The following is a 15,534-nucleotide window of genomic DNA, read 5'->3' on the forward strand; positions in this document are numbered from 1 at the left end:
CACGTGTTGTGTAGTCAGGGCATGGCCAAGAGCCATCAAGTCTCTTTGCTCCATCTTTTTCTACTTGTCTTTTTGATCTCTTCATTTAGACAGTAAGATCTATGGGCAGGGACTGCATATTTTTTTTAGATGACATTATGCCAAGTAACAAGTAATAAATACCAGTGATGATAAAACTCTTGGCTGTAGTAACATTTAGGCTATCACTTCTCCCTGTGGATTTTGGCCGGTATTTCCAAATACCTTTCTCTCCCCCTGCCCTGCCACCACAGTTTATCTCTCCTCACCTCATAAAAAGCTCTGAGGCATTCTGTTGTGCTACCTGAAAAGGATGCAGCCTTTCTGTGGCTTGGCCACCTTTCATACCCCTTTCAAATAGGTACCACAATTGCATTTCTTTCGGACAAAGAGGGAGTCCTTCAAGATTCCAAAGAGGAATGGCAGGGATATGATTTTAAGGAAAGGTTTGCAAAAACTGATTTCTCTCTAGGTGTTTGATGGTGCTGTCATAATCTTGTCCTTGGCACCAATGGTGGCCTCAACAGTGGCTAATGGCCCCAGCAGCCCGTGGGATGCTATCAGCCTTATTATCACACTGCGGATATGGAGAGTGAAGAGGATCATTGATGGTGAGTGGTGACTCAGTTTGTGACTCCAAGCATTACCTGGCAGGCTGGGAAAAAGCGATTTTAAAAATACAGAAAGATTGCTCGCTACCAGTGTTTCTATTTATTTCTTTCTCTTATTTTGCTAGTACCGAACAGAACAGAGTTGTGACTCCCATGGAGGAGAGTAGGTCTCAAGATCATGGCTGTATCTCCTGCTCCTTAGGAGCTTATAATTCATTGGTTTGTTTTCCTGTTAGGCACCTTCCCATCCCCTATCCTGCAAAGTAAATGCCCTGACCTGCTTCATGTCTTTTGCCACCAGGTGTCATTCTCGATTCTGCAAAATAATTTATTTCAGTCTGCTTTTCTGACATTTGCTGCATCCTCCCCGTAACCATACAGTCAGCTCTGTCTTGGGACTTTCTTTTCTAAGTTTTTGTCAGTAAATAAGTTTGTCATATTCCATGAGGATTTTCTTACCCTGGGGGTTCCCCGCTGGAGGTGCTCTCTGGCTGCTGTACATCATAGAAATGAAGTGAATATTGGTGGTGTTTTGCACAGACCTGTGTGGGGAAGTACCAGGGGAGATGAAAAAGCCCCAGCAAGTCAAGGTTGCAGAGAGAAGAGTCTGTGGCTGGGCCTGGAAGAAAGGACTTTAGTGTAGGTTGCTAATGTGCTCAGCAGCTTCAAGCAGCTCAGAGAAAAGAAATAAATGAATGGTCATTTTGCTCGTTTGTGAAAAATCAGAGTTAAGTTGTTATTTTGGGTTTAAATGCCCAGGAAACTCTGTATTCATAGCTCAGGAGAGGTCATAGCACTCTGATTGAAGCATGAAAGAAAATTTCAGGATCTTGTGTAGCTTCAGAAAACATTAGGAACTGCAGTATGTATTGACTATCTGTTCTGATCAGTTTGAGTTTGCCATAGTTAAGACAGGAGCAAAATTTCTAGAGCCATTCAGAAGACCCATTGAAAACTGGGCTGCAGCTTGAAAAGCAGTAGAAGATAAATGCCTTTTTTGTTTCTTCAAAATATCTTTCTTGGTCTTCTGTGTCCATTAAGGACTGATTTCTTACCACAAAGTCTAGGAAATAAATGCGTAGGGTTCTGGAATAGTTATTTTCCTGAGGGAGCCATGCTGTTCAAGTTCAGAGGTAATGGGACTGACTCTAAACAGAAAATCGTCCTACCCAGCAATTCAGGAAACCTGTGGTAAACACTGGGGAAGAGCTGTACTAGCATGGAATCTGGGAAAAGCAGGCAGCATGCATTTCAGTTCAGCCAGGCAGATGGAGGTCTGACCAAACAGCATCTAGACCGTGCATTTCCTATGTTAGAAATCCTTCCCTGAAAAAAGTACTCTAGTGCTGCTTCTATTAGGAATACTCCATCCAGTTCTCTAGATGCAAGGGAGAGGGGGGATGTTCTTTGGCCGGTAAAGGTTTTCTTTCTGATAAAAAAAACAAATCACAGCTGGGTTGCTTTAAGTGTTATTTGTGTTTTCCAGCATATGTCCTTCCAGTGAAAGTGGAGATGGAGATGATGATTCAGCAATATGAGAAGGCAAAGGTTATTCAAGATGAGCAGCTGGAAAGACTAACCCAGATCTGCCAAGAACAAGGGGTAAAGTTCAGTTATGTCTTTATTTACACATATCTTGTCAAGGCAAATCAAACAGTTCATGTACTTTGCTGCAGGCTGAGCTTTGAGAAGTACCACTGGGACTTGTGTTGTAGGGTGACAGGTCTCAGTGCTAAGGAAGCATTAGCTGCAGCCAGGATATTGTCAGCATGGTATTTGTCAAACAGCAGTCAGCTGCCTCTGCTGCTGTGCTTGTGTTGTCTGAGGTGAGGAAAACAAATGTGAGCAACAGAAAATGAATGGTTCCGGTATGTAATTTATTGAATGAGTACAGCTAGCTTGACATAGTACTAACATACAAAAGCCATTGTTGGAGACTGCAGCTGGTATTCCTAGGGAAATGTATGTGCAGTTAAAAACTAATGAATTTCCCTGCTTTGAATGCAGAAGGCAGCTTCCCTGTAGGTCAGTCAGAGACTCTTGGCAAGTTCAAAATGTTGCAGTAGAAGCTTCCAGTTCCTGGAAGCAAGTCAAGATTTAAGACCCTTCCCAGGCCCCCAAATGTTCAGTGATTCAGTCTAGAGATAGGGGAAGGTAAAGTTTGAAATATCTCAAATGAATATATTTACATGAAAAAGGTGTAAAACCATTTTTTGGGGCAATGAGCCAGGAGTTTTTGCCATTTGTCTTATGCAAATGAATTCCTGATAACTTGATAACCCAGGGATAGATGTTGAGGCTCAGGATAGGTGAGTGTTGAGGTGACCATCAAACCACAACAGAATGATCCCTGGGTGATTTACTTCTTGTTTCAGTTGAAAGGGTAACTATGAGATGCAGTCCAAATAAATCCTGGGGATTTCTAGCTTCCACTCCTGGCTTATGGCAGGTACTTTTAAGATACAAACCCATCAATATTTAGGTCCCCAACTGGCTTTTTAGATTTAGGTCCAGATCTCCTGGATCTCAGCCTAGGATTCTGCAATCTCTAGGATTCTGAACTCCTGGTGTTGGTGAATTGCCTTGTCTGTGTGATGCATTAGAAGAACTGTAGACAGTGTGTCATTTCATAACACTAATTTTGAGTCTGTCATATTCACCATAACAAATTTCTAAACCTTAGGCTTGGCTTCTGCCAAAAATTATTGGGTGCCAACTATATACGTGTCTTTGGTGGCAAAACAGCAGTCCTCTTCATAACACCTTTGCACGATGGTATTTGCACAATGGTATTTAGTGATTTGGGGTTCTGTCGTGGTTGTGAAATTGCCAGGTAAATGGTATACACCCCATTTTACAAGGGAAATACTATTCTTCGACCAAACCTATTAAGCAAATTGGTGATTTTTTGAGAACCAGCGCAGTATTTTGTCTGTCAGACCATACTAATGTTCTTGACAATCATAAATTTTAAAACATTTGTTTTTAGGAACTTTGTTATACAGCCAGATAACACCCTCAATCTCTAAGTTTTTGGTATTATTGTTTCATAGTTGAGTAAAGGTGGGCTCATTATCTCAGGTGGGGTTCAGGAGCAGCTCTTGCTGCTCTCCATTCTGAGCCAGGTACTCCTGAATGTCTGACCAGATTAGCCCTGAATCGAAACTCTGATGGTTGTAACACCCTGTACATCAAACACAAAGAAATACTGCACTGGGAGAGGACTAAATCTGATAAAACAGAGCAGGTTCTCTTGTAGCTTTCATTTGTCATCTGCTATGGAAAAATATGGTCTATAGAAAGTTGACAACACGCTAATCCCTCTTACTGGCCTGACTTGATGCCAAACAAATGTCTCAGCTGTGTAATACGAGGTAAGTGTACTAATTTGCTGCAGTTAGCAACATAAGACGTTGACACAATATTGCATCCTTTATTTGTAAATTATTAGCTTCGTAATTCAGTCAAGAACAAGTTGTCAGCATTATAATATTCACATTAATGTTGTGTACAGCATTTGATGGGAAAAATGGCTCCTAATGGTATTTAATGTTTAAAATTCTGCCAGGTTTTTGCTTTTTCGTTTGATCATCTTTCCTGAGCTTTTTAAAGGATTGCTTGTCCGTGGTGTTTCAGTGTGCTTGCCTGTGTTTTTGAGGGAAGGTTTGCCTGCAGTAGTCTGGCTGTGCCCAGATCCAGAGCAGCAGCCAGGAGGGATTGATTCCAGGTTGCCTTTTCTGTGGGGTGCCAGCTCTGTCATGGCATGTCAGTGTCTGGGGCTGCCCTGCCCTGTTGCCTCCCCAGTGGCAGCCCACAGGGGCAGAACAGACAAGTCACCGTGGTTCCCTGTGGCCCAGCAGTGGAGGCAGGCACTGATTCACCTGGGGCTGCACCTTTGTGACCACACTGGTGACTTTCATCTCTCTAATAATTAGAGATGGGGCTGCGAACATTCCTGCTGGAAAGGTTTCCCAGTGCTTCCTTTTCTGAGATCCCGTGTTCAGTTTCTTACTGCTTTGCTGCTGTTCAGGCAAGTGGGGTTAGAATTCTCACGGTCTGGCATATTCTGCAGATGAAACGATCTTGAAAGTTTCAAGCAGAATATTAATTATTTCATTAGAGGAATTGGGAAAAATAGTTAGCCTGTTTTGCTTGGGATTTAAAATAGTTGGTGGCCAGTTCTCTGAGAAGTCCCATGCTGCTTTGAAGCTGGTGCTTAACACTGAGCAGACAAAACCAGAATTTCTATTTTAAATATTAAAAGCAGGAAAGATACAACCACCCTTCATCTTTTTGAATTCTTTTTCTTTTGTCAGTTGTGGGGTTTTTTGACCAGTGATAGGGTGTCACAATAAAGTACATTTCCATTCCTGACTGACATTGGAGATGTACTTTTGCAAACATGAAAACTCTTTCCACATGTTTATTTTTGGCTAGCTGTACATCTGAAAACCAGAATATATTTTATAAATTATACTTGCACAGACCACCACTTTGTTCTCTGTAGTACCCCACTGCAACTGTTTGAATAGTTTGCTTTTTATTTATTCTCCATTGGCCAAAAAAGAGGTTGTCAACAGGAATGGAGCATGAGGGATTTCTAAAAATGGGTAAAGGTCAAAGGAAAAGAAGTCTCACTGCAGTCACTGTCAAAAATATGCAGAGTGTATTGCTGATGGTTTTGTTTTACCAGAATAACTTAAATTGCAAAACAGAGTTCTAAAATTTCTTTAACTACAAATTCGAGTCAGGGGAGATTGCTTTTTTCTTCTGGAGTCACCTGTAAAGGAATTTCTATTTGCGATAATGGATATACTTACCTGATCTTTTCTCTTTAACTTTCTTAAGAGTAATTCAGCTGAGTACAGCCCAGCCAAGAGTATGTGTTCAGCCTTACCACACCAGAGCTCCTTTTCTGTCAGCTCCTATAGGACTGGGGTTTTCATCATTCTTAACACTGCAACAACTGTGGAAGGTGTAATTTTTTTTTTAATCTTGGAATATAGTTTGTAAAACAGCTGCTAGTTTAATGACAGGGCTATTTAGCTGGTAAAATTACCTCTTGGAGAAATAACGTCTGCTATCCTCTTGCAATGATTTTAATTTATTTCTAACTACCAGTCATTTTCTTGGTGGATGGAAGGCAGCCAAGGTCGTCCCGTGTTTTATATTACCTGTAAATCATTAGTTTGCAACTGTCGCCTGATTTTTATTGTTACCAACAATGGCTAAACTAATGGAAATAAACATTGGATTGTATCCCAGTGGCAGATGAGTTTAAGGGCAGGGCATTCTGTACAGACAGCACTGATAGAATAATAGAGTGGAGCAAAGCTATTGCTCCCGTGTTAGTTGCAAGTAAGCTTCTGGCTAAAATGTTCATTGATCTCTTTGAAATTATGTCAATCCTACTCTGTTGTTAGACCATTAAAGGGGAGTACTCCATGATTCGCTGGTAAGTGTCTTTTTGAGTCTTACATGTGTATTATAAAATATCAGATAGGATGGTTGGCCCACTTAATAAAACCAGGCATGTAAACTGAGATGTTATCTAGAGCTTTTGGTAGGTCTGTCAATTTACCTGCTTAGAAATAATCACTTAATGCATTATTTGAGTGAGGAAGCGCCCTGTAATTCTTTCTGGTTTGTTTCCTGAAAAAATATTGCCAGGTTTGTGCTGCAAGAGGACATATAACAGATTTTGAAAATGGTAAGTTTAAATTTATGATTGATGAACTTTTTCTTCATGCCAGACAATCTAGCTACTCATTCTTCTATAAAATGTTCTGTAGCTCCCTTTTTCTTGGTAATAAGTGTATTTTCACATCAGCCACGTGTATTACACCTTTATTGCTGTCTTCAGCTCCATCCATGGTAGTGTGTACCCGACAGTTCTCAGAGGTGCACAATGCTAGTACACAAGGATGGAATGTGCAAAATTCCTATGAAATATAAGAACATTTTCATTATGAGAATGTGCAAGCACTGGAGCATCTTGCCAGAGAGGTGGTGCTGTCCACACACAGCCTGGAGATAGTCAAAATTTGAGAGGACAGGCTTTCAGCAACCTGAGCTAAATGGACCTGCTTTAAGCGAGGTGTTGGACTAGATGGCCCTCCCAGTTCCATTTCAGCTTAGATTATGCTGGGATTGTTTGAAGTTTTCAAAAATACTTTTTCCATTGCAAAGCATGTTGGAATTTATTGGTAAATACGCACCAGAAGCTACCAAAGTATGTGTAATTAAGGACATTGAATGTCATAGGTGTCCTGATAAATAAAGTCAATAGCAGCTTCAAGTGGACCAGTGCTCTGTTTGTAATTATGAGTTAGGAGGTGGTTTACCTTTGTCTCTTTGGTCACAGGTTATCTTCCACACAAGAGCATTTTTTGCTCGCTGGCTCTCTTTGAGATTTGCAAGGTTCTTCCACAGAGCTGATACCTAGGAGTAAATCTTAATTTAAACAGATTAAAGCATGCGTTTAAGTTTATATGCCTTTTTTTTTTGTCCTCTCACAATAAGTGCAATATGGTCCTGCCCTACAGGCTGAGGGAAGGAAGGTGTACCTGGAAATATGAACCGTCGTTTTCTCAGCTCTCTTGTTCCAGGTGTGCTGCAAATAGAAATTTCATGCGTTACCTTGGCCCAGAATTTTTACTTAAAAAGACTATTATATTTTATACCTCCTAATGATTTATTTTAGCTGCCCGGAACTGCCTGAATGCAGTCAGAGCGATCTCATTAGCTCTTTTACACATCAGAACTGCCTGAGGTCAGTGTGCAATATAGTCTTCAATAGACAGAAGCACCTACAACCTAATTTGCTCATGCAGCCTCTCATTGCATTTTGCCTGTAAGGAACATGCCCTTAGACTTAACCTTTTGTTTTTAGGGGGTTGTTTTGAGTGGCTAACAGTGTATTCCAGCATCTGCAAGATCCTGGGATAATTGTTAGGAGACAGTTTGTTTCAAACCGATGTCCTCTGTAGATCCATGCCTTTTATGAACAAAAAGTCTGTTTCTTGTCTGTAGTAGGGTGCCATCAGTACCTGGGTTCGGTGTCCGTGACAGGGTGACACTGGTGCTCAGGTTTGGTGTCTGTGACAATGTGACACCAGTGCCCAGGTTTGGAGTGTGTGACAGGGTGACACTGGCACCCAGGTACGGTGCCTGTGACAGGATGACACTGGTGCCCCAGTGCAGTGCCTGTGACAGGATGACACTGGTGCCCAGGTCCGGTGCCTGTGACAGGGTGACACTGGTGCCCCAGTGCGGTGCCTGTGACGGTGCCCTGGTCCCGAGTGTCCCCGCGGAGGTGGTGGCGCGGCTGCAGTTCCCGCTGTTCCCGGCAGGTGGCAGCAGAGGCCGCGCTGCGGGCCCGGTGTCCCCTGGCGGCGGGATGAGCCGAGCGCAGTTGAACAATAAAACTCACGGACTTTGCCGGCAAAAGCTGCCGCTGACCGGGCGTGGAGCTTTTAAGGACTGGCAGTAACCTGTGGTATTCGGAAATGCTCACTTTATCCACTGGAACAGTGAGTGGTCAGGAGAAGTCTGGTCTCTCCCCCGTTTCTGCTGTGGGCTCCTTCCTTATCACACCTGTATAATGCAGTGATGCTCTTCAGGCTTCTGATTGTTACAATGCTCAGCAAATCTTTGTAAATGCTTAAGCTCCTTAAACTAGATGTGATGCAGACATAGTTGCTGAGCTGATTTTTTGCTAGCTCTACCTATTTGTGTTAAAAAATACCTGCCAGATTTTTTGTCTTCCATTAAAAAAAGAAATCATTCCATATCTCTAAGCCAGAATTAAGCATTTTAATAACAGTATTTCTTTTTCTGACACACGTGAATGTTTTTGAAGAGTGAAATGTAGAAAACCAGAAATGATGCGTAATTCTTACTGCCTATTAGTTTGAGCTAGACAACATGAAAAAAATCTCCAAATTTATTTTTTGCTTATCATGTTTGAGTGCATTTTTCCATTGAACTGAGGGAGTGTCTGAAAGGGTATCTTTCCCCTTTTAAAGGTAGAATATAAGGTATTTTGTGATTCCTTGTTTTTTTCAAGTCAAGGATAAAACCTGAAATTCTCTATGTTCATACTGGCACAAGCACTTTAAGCCTCAGGATGCTTCAGGCTGGCTGGGAACTGAGTTAGCAGTGCTAGTTTGCTACTTCTTCCTAGCAATAGGTTAACACAAAAACTACCCACAGGAATCTGCCATGGAGACTTCATTGCAGGAAGTCGGGGAGCGGGGCAGTATTTTGACATTTGCTGATTCCACCTGATTTCTGACTGCCACTGCCAGAAGGCTTTTGGTTAAGAGCAATGAGCAGTTGCAGCCAGCTGTTTGCAGCTGCCAGGCCTCTGTGCACTGGTTTGCAGATGGAAGAAGAGCTGTGTGCTTTGTTAGAGCCCTGTATTAACTGCTTTGAATGTTATCTGGAAAGCTTGAACTGCCCTTTTGCTTTCTAAATTTGAGTTTTGCAATGGGCCTTCCAGTTCCTTCCTACATGTTCTGGAAAGCAGATAGTCTCCAGGTGTGGCAAACTGGAATCCCTTTTTCTTTCCTAAATCTGGAAATTCTGTCTTATTTCCCCTTCCCGGCGTTTGCGCCATGTCTGACTGCAGTGGAACAAACTGGGTCTGTGGATGGGTTCCAAAATCTGCCAGTGAAGCAGGTTTGAGTCACATCTGAGGGACAAGAAGCACAGCCAGGTGCATTCAGCCTAGGGCTGTTCCACACCAGTTTTCAAGCATGGAGGTGGCAATTCCGTGTGTGCTGTAAATGTGGAGTGGCGGCTGCATCACGGCTGCTGTGGCCTCCTCCTCTCCCATGGCTCTTCAGGCCCTGAAGCAGGGCAGGCCCAGTAATGCTACATTTGGAATGTGTTTGTCTCTCACCTCATTTGCGTTTCCCTCCCAAACTCTAGAATTAAGCATGACTTGGTCACTGCTGTACTACTGATTTTAAAGAGTTTAGAGGAAACTCCTTGCAGCCCCACAGCTGTGCTGTGTGGCACAGGCGATTTTGTCCTGTTTATATAAGAATTTAAAGGGTTTCTGCAGCCTCTGCAGAAAAACTGTTTTCTTTCTTGCATTGTGCAAGATGCATGGCCATCAAAAACAATAGAAATCTGCTGTGTCCCTCAGTCAGATTGTACCTGGTAGCTTCTTGTCAGGTGTCTGCTTTATAACACCAGTCATGAGGCAAATCCTCTCTTGGCTGCAGAAATTCTTTAACTAGCATGGTTCACATATTTGAGAGGAATGGCTAGAAAAGTGGTAACCTTCCCCAGGGTTTTCTGCACACTTCTGAGTACAGAAGATTTCAAGTCAGAAGAGGACTGTGGTGTCCTCCCCTTATCTAGTTAGTGAGGAAGGACCATTCTGGGTGCTGCTCAGGGAACCTCCCCTCCCCTCATTACAAAGTCTGGTTAGGGATATTTGTCATGATCCTAAATCCCTAAATGCCTGTTAAAAGTGATCTTTTTCTATAAAGGTTACATGAAGTTTGGCAGTAAGACTTGTTAAAATTGTCCAAAATCTTAACCTTCAGGACACAGCTGTGCAAAATAGAAGACCAGCATGAGGCATTGTCTTTAGATTTTGTGAGCGATGGTCCATCTCACATAGGCTGTGGGAGAGGACCAGCAGCTTGAACTCATGTCCTGGCTCAGCCACATTGTATTTGTTTTACCAGACTGTAGTGTTTAGTGATGAAATGAGTAACAGGTCCCCGATTGTAGCATGTAAAATTCTGGCCATGCTCACATTACATCAGTATGTGGTGTTTTTTCCTCTAGTTTGAAATCAGGCAGCTGAGGGCCCACCTTGCTCAGCAGGACTTGGACCTGGCTGCAGAGAGAGAAGCTGCACTGCAGGTCCCACACGTGCTGAACAAACAGAGCAGCAAAAGGTACAAGGTGGTGGCCACTGAAGACTCGGACGATGAAGCCACTGAGAACATCACTGAGCTGCGACCTCCACGAGGTGAGTGCCACCTGTGCACAGCTGATCCCTCCTCAGTGGGAGCTACTGAACCCACTAAACACCTCCATTCTAGCAGGGATTGATTGCTTCCCTGGAGGCTGCAGTTTCCCATTGCTGCAAAGAGGCTGCATCTGCTCTGAAGTGGCAGGAGCTGTTGTATTTGGGAGCAGGTTCTAAACAGAGCCAAAGAAATGACATGGGAAGAAAATGACTATGATGTACCTTCCCAGTGTCCTCATGATTAGATCCATCAAACACTAAAGAAGCAGCAGCCAAATGAAAGTTGGCCAAAGGATAATCACTCAGAGGTAAAAGCAGGGAAATTGAGAAGAACACTGAGAAACAGTTTTGGTCTTTGGCCACTTGCATTTCTGTGGTTTGGAGAGAACTCCTGCATCAGCTGCCTTGCCTGAAGGCTGTGCTCTCACCAGTCCCCTAAAGCTGCCAGTGTTGGGCAGGGCAGCGCTGGTGCCAGGAAAGGAGGGAGGTGCCATGTGGGCATCCTGCTGGCATCTCTGAGTGCCACATGGCTGTGGTGAGGAGCACTCTGCTGCCTCTGGGTGTCTGTTGGGCAGGTCTGTGGTTCAGGGGAGTAACAACAGTTAAATTTATTTGGATCCGTTTTTATTACATAAGTGCTAGACCTGAATTTTTTTCTGGAAAAGACATAGCTCCTTTTCCTGTGATCCACCAGCCCTTACAGTGGAGTGCAGAATGTCTCCTGGTTTAATGTAATATTCCAGAGGAGACAACACTTTCTGCTTTAGTCGTCTCTTAGTCTTCCTTGGGCATCTTAGCTTGATTATTGTGAATCTGCTGGAATTAGAAGTTTGCATGGTATCTTTATGTTGGTCAAAATCCTAGAATTCAAGGCACAGACACTTTAAAAGCTGTTAAACATTTTCAAATTATAATCCTTTCCTCTCTTTACAGAGTAGTGAAAGCATGTAGAAATTGTTTTGGTTTTTTCCTCATTATAATATCTAAGCATTAACTACAGTAAAGCTATTAATTATTCCTGATTTGAAATTGTATTTAAAAGCAGACAGTTGAGCAGACTGACCCCTAAAATGCATTTCCTTCTTTTTTGTAGTATTTCAGAGGTTTCCCCAGTGGATATATTATAATTTATGCATGTATTCCTTGCGGGTTACATTTGGAACTGAAGAGTGTTGTGCACATTGTAAGGAGGCTTGCTGAAATTTTAGTGCTGTGGAGGTTGATCTTAAAAATTCTTCTATCCAAGGTATTCATCCCAACATCCAGGTTAACAGAGTTACCCATTATTCATTTGTCCCTGTAAAATGCTGCCCACGCTTGCAACAAAGTAGACACCCAATCTTCAGGATTGATTTCTGCATTCAGTTAGGTTACATGATTAGAGGGATCTGTGCTTTTCACTGAAAAAAAGACATTCAGCAAATAAGAAAACATGGATTGCTTCACATATTGGGTAAGGTGCAGTTATATTTAAACGTTTATACTGAGTATGCAGAATAAATTTCCATTTCCTGGAGATCATCTAAAAGTACCAGAGGAAATGTTTCTTGTGCATTGTATTATATATTGCATACAAAGTCTTTTTAGATGCATTGAGTGCTTGTTGTCAGAACCTAAATTAGGGTGGCTGTATTTGAACAACTAGTTTCTGTTGAATGAGACAGGAGCTGGACAGAAGAAATTCCGTGTTCTTACAGCAAGGGCCAGCAGCCTGTGGCAGTCTGTCATCACACGGGGCTACCAACACACGGCCCAACTCAGATGGCATGAGACACCACACTCCAGCAATAGTGTTCAGTGTTCACAGTCCAGGGCACGGGCAGTCGAGACAGAGGATTTCACGTCATTTCCTGGGTTATTTTGCAAAGAGAAAAGTAGTAAGATACCAAGGCTTTAAATCCTGCACTAGCAGTGCTGGCTTAGGGATTGCTTCTGTGCAACTTGGAAATCTCAGCTCACAGCTGGAGAAGGCAGTTACCTCTGGGCAGTAAGGATCCTGGGCCAGCCCTGCCTCATTCTTCTCCCTCCCCACCTCAACTGGGGCTTTCTTCTCCAGCACCAACTTTTACTCCCAGTGATACCCTGCTGCAGGAGCTTTCACCATCCTCACTTTGCCATGCTGCAGTATCTTCTCATTCTGCACCATCCTGAGCAATGCAGGTGTCAGCCAGAGCTGCCTGTGCTGGGTCAGGTGGAAGCAGGGCCTGGCTGAAGGTGCCTCCATGTCCTCTGTGTGGGAAGGGCATATCCAGTTGTTGTGGGATCGTCCATGTCCCCACCTGCTGAGGCATGTGAAATATTCAGAGATGTGGCTCTGTAGAGCACAGGCAGCCAAGACAATTTCTGAACCCTCCTGCTTCTCCCACAGTCACACTGGCTGTGCTGCTGTCAGGGCTTCCCACACCTCTTGCTCTGGCTAGAACTTCAGCCACCAACATTTTAACACCTGACCTTTGGGTCAAGGGTTATATTTTGCAAGTTACCCTCAGTGTCAGACCACATTAGGGATTGCTTTACATCCATTTTCTCTAAGCTGTGTTTTTCCTCCTTAAAGATTCTAGAGTGATGGCTGCAGTTAATCATTCTGAGTGCCACATGGCACTCGTGAGCTCTGAAACATACCTGCCATGGCCTATTGCACTGACTGGGGAGAGGAGAAATGAGGGACCAGTCACTTAGACTGTCGAAAGGAAAGCAACAGTGCAAAGCCACAATTCAGCTGTTTGGCAGAACAGGCTCTGATGTGCTGTTCTTTTATGATCTGGCAGAACATTAGCCCAACATATAACACCTGAGGCTGGGGAATGGATTGGAATGGAATGGAATGCATGTGTTTTTGCCAAACTTAACTTTGTCAGCCTTCAAAAAAATCACTGTCTTCAGAGAGCTCTGAATTCTGCCAAACCAGCAAGCTTGAGTTGGCTGGAGAACACACTGCATGAGAAAATGGGAAATTCCATCTCAGACTAATCTTAGTTCCCCCATCTATATCGAACAATGGAAACATTCAGTGCAGAATTCTTCACCACGAAGGGCTGATAGAATAAGAAAGCATTGAGACTTTTTACTCATTTCCCTACCTGGAAGTTTTATGGGATAGTGTATAAGTTAAAGCTCCTCAGAGGCAGCTGTAACTTGTACTCTGGTATTTACGCAGAATTTTGTGCAACCATTTTCTACAGCATTCAGTAAAGTAAGTCAGGTAACCCTGACAGTAAAGTAAGTCAGGTAACCATGTATCACATGGTACATGCAGCACCTCAGGGAATTTGTGTAGAGACACACAGTGACCTCCACCAGGAGAGCTGTGTGTATGTGCTGGCTGATTTGGGAGTTTTCAATTGCATGTTTTCACCCTGATTTTCCTTCAGCAGATCTCCTGCTCTTTGTATTTAAAGTGCCTTAATTGCAGGTACAAGACTGGGAGAAGCAAGAGCTCTGGTTAGGTGGACAATGGGCTCTGAAAGAGTCCCATAACTCCCCAGCCAACATTTCATGCCCCCTCTTGAAGGCCAGTCCTGTGCTAATTCTGTGAACAATGAGCTGTGTGTTCACGGCATTGAAGTGTGCCTCACACACTTCTGTCTCCCCAGAGCAGTTGACTAAGAGATCTCTTGACATAGTAGGAATAACTCTGTGGAAAATGTATGGATATATGGTATTTCCCAATTACTATGGTAAAGTACCAGGAATTTTTTTCACCTTTAACTTGCTTTGAATTGAGGTTTTATTTCTCTTGCCAAGAATTTTATCTCCAGAGCATGTGGAGGCTAAAACACAGTTTTCATCCTGCAAGTCAAAGGGTACCAGTATCAACACTGGGAAACAAACAGACCCAAGAGAAGGGCAGGGCTGGAGGAGCTGCAAACCCAGGGAAGAGCTCTGACATTTGCTGCGCTCTCAGAGCACTTCAGCTTCCCTGCCTCTGTTTTTGAAGAGCTTGGGCTGAAAGCTGCTGCCTGTGAGTGCACGGCAGCATCGCTAATGATATTCAGGACCATTGTGGTCAGCCTTTCTCTAAGAGCAAGAGAAATACCCTAAGTGCTTCTTTCTTCTTCCCAGTGCTGGTTGCCATTTCACATAATGGCAAATATCATCCTATCTATTAATCTCTAAATTATAAAGGAAGTTCTAAATTATAAAGGACTTCTTACCTTGTACAGTATGTAACTGGTCATGGTGAGAGTAACAGCTAATGTTTTCTTGTTCTGCACAAATCGTTTTGAGTGTTTGGTATACAAAGTTCCAGGCTTCAGGGAATGCCAGGTTCACAGTGCCCCCTCTAGCCATTAATACTTCCTTCCAAAATTTATTATTCTTTAATCTTTCCCATAACATATGAATTAGAGTCCCTAGTGGAAATTCCTCATTTTCCTGCATATATCATTTCAGTTTTTGAAATTCTACAGTACTGCCATAAGTGTAAGATTAATATGCCACCCTTCTATTCCTTTGAGCAAGAACCGGAACTTCACATTGCCACAAACCTTTTTTTAACTGTTCTGAGTAAAATTTCCATTTTTATGGGGTTAGCAGTAAGTCTTTTGTTTTGGGGGACTGCTGCAATTTATGATCATGCTTTAGGGAAAACTAAAGCTTGCCCTCCCCATAGGTACCCACTGTTTTGTAAGTGAAGAAAGTAGGATATTGGGAGAGGAACATGAAAAATTCTGGAGCTTCAGAGGGCTTCCCTTAAGATTATTCATAAGCAGTCTGAGAAGGCAAAGCAGGGCACTGGAAAGGATTTTGTCAGTTGTTCCTTGCAAGGCAGTCTGAGCTGGTTGGATGCTTTTAAACTCTAAGCCAGTTCCTTTGGTGATCATCTGTTAGTGCTCTAAGAGAACCCTGTTAGTGCAAAACAATAGATAAAAAATAGTTTATGGTTATTTTCAAATGCTGAAATGTATCTAC

At 42.9% G+C, this 15,534-nt stretch overlaps 1 protein-coding gene across 6 annotated transcripts in view; it reads left to right on the forward strand.

Moving 5' to 3' along the window:
• TMEM266 (transmembrane protein 266) overlaps window positions 1-15,534 on the forward strand; it is an 84,192-nt gene that overhangs the window by 55,320 nt on the left and 13,338 nt on the right. For 5 of the 6 annotated variants that reach the window (XM_069025723.1, XM_069025724.1, XM_069025722.1 and 2 more), the window contains 3 exons: window positions 491-629; window positions 2,116-2,231; window positions 10,437-10,623. In XM_069025723.1, coding sequence (XP_068881824.1) covers window positions 491-629; window positions 2,116-2,231; window positions 10,437-10,623 — 442 coding nt within the window. The remainder of the gene's footprint in view (window positions 1-490; window positions 630-2,115; window positions 2,232-10,436; window positions 10,624-15,534) is intronic. The other variant, XM_069025727.1, reaches the window with a different exon arrangement.

This window comes from Aphelocoma coerulescens, chromosome 10, assembly GCF_041296385.1.
Source record: "Aphelocoma coerulescens isolate FSJ_1873_10779 chromosome 10, UR_Acoe_1.0, whole genome shotgun sequence".
In the NCBI taxonomy this organism is placed as follows: Eukaryota; Metazoa; Chordata; class Aves; order Passeriformes; family Corvidae; genus Aphelocoma; species Aphelocoma coerulescens.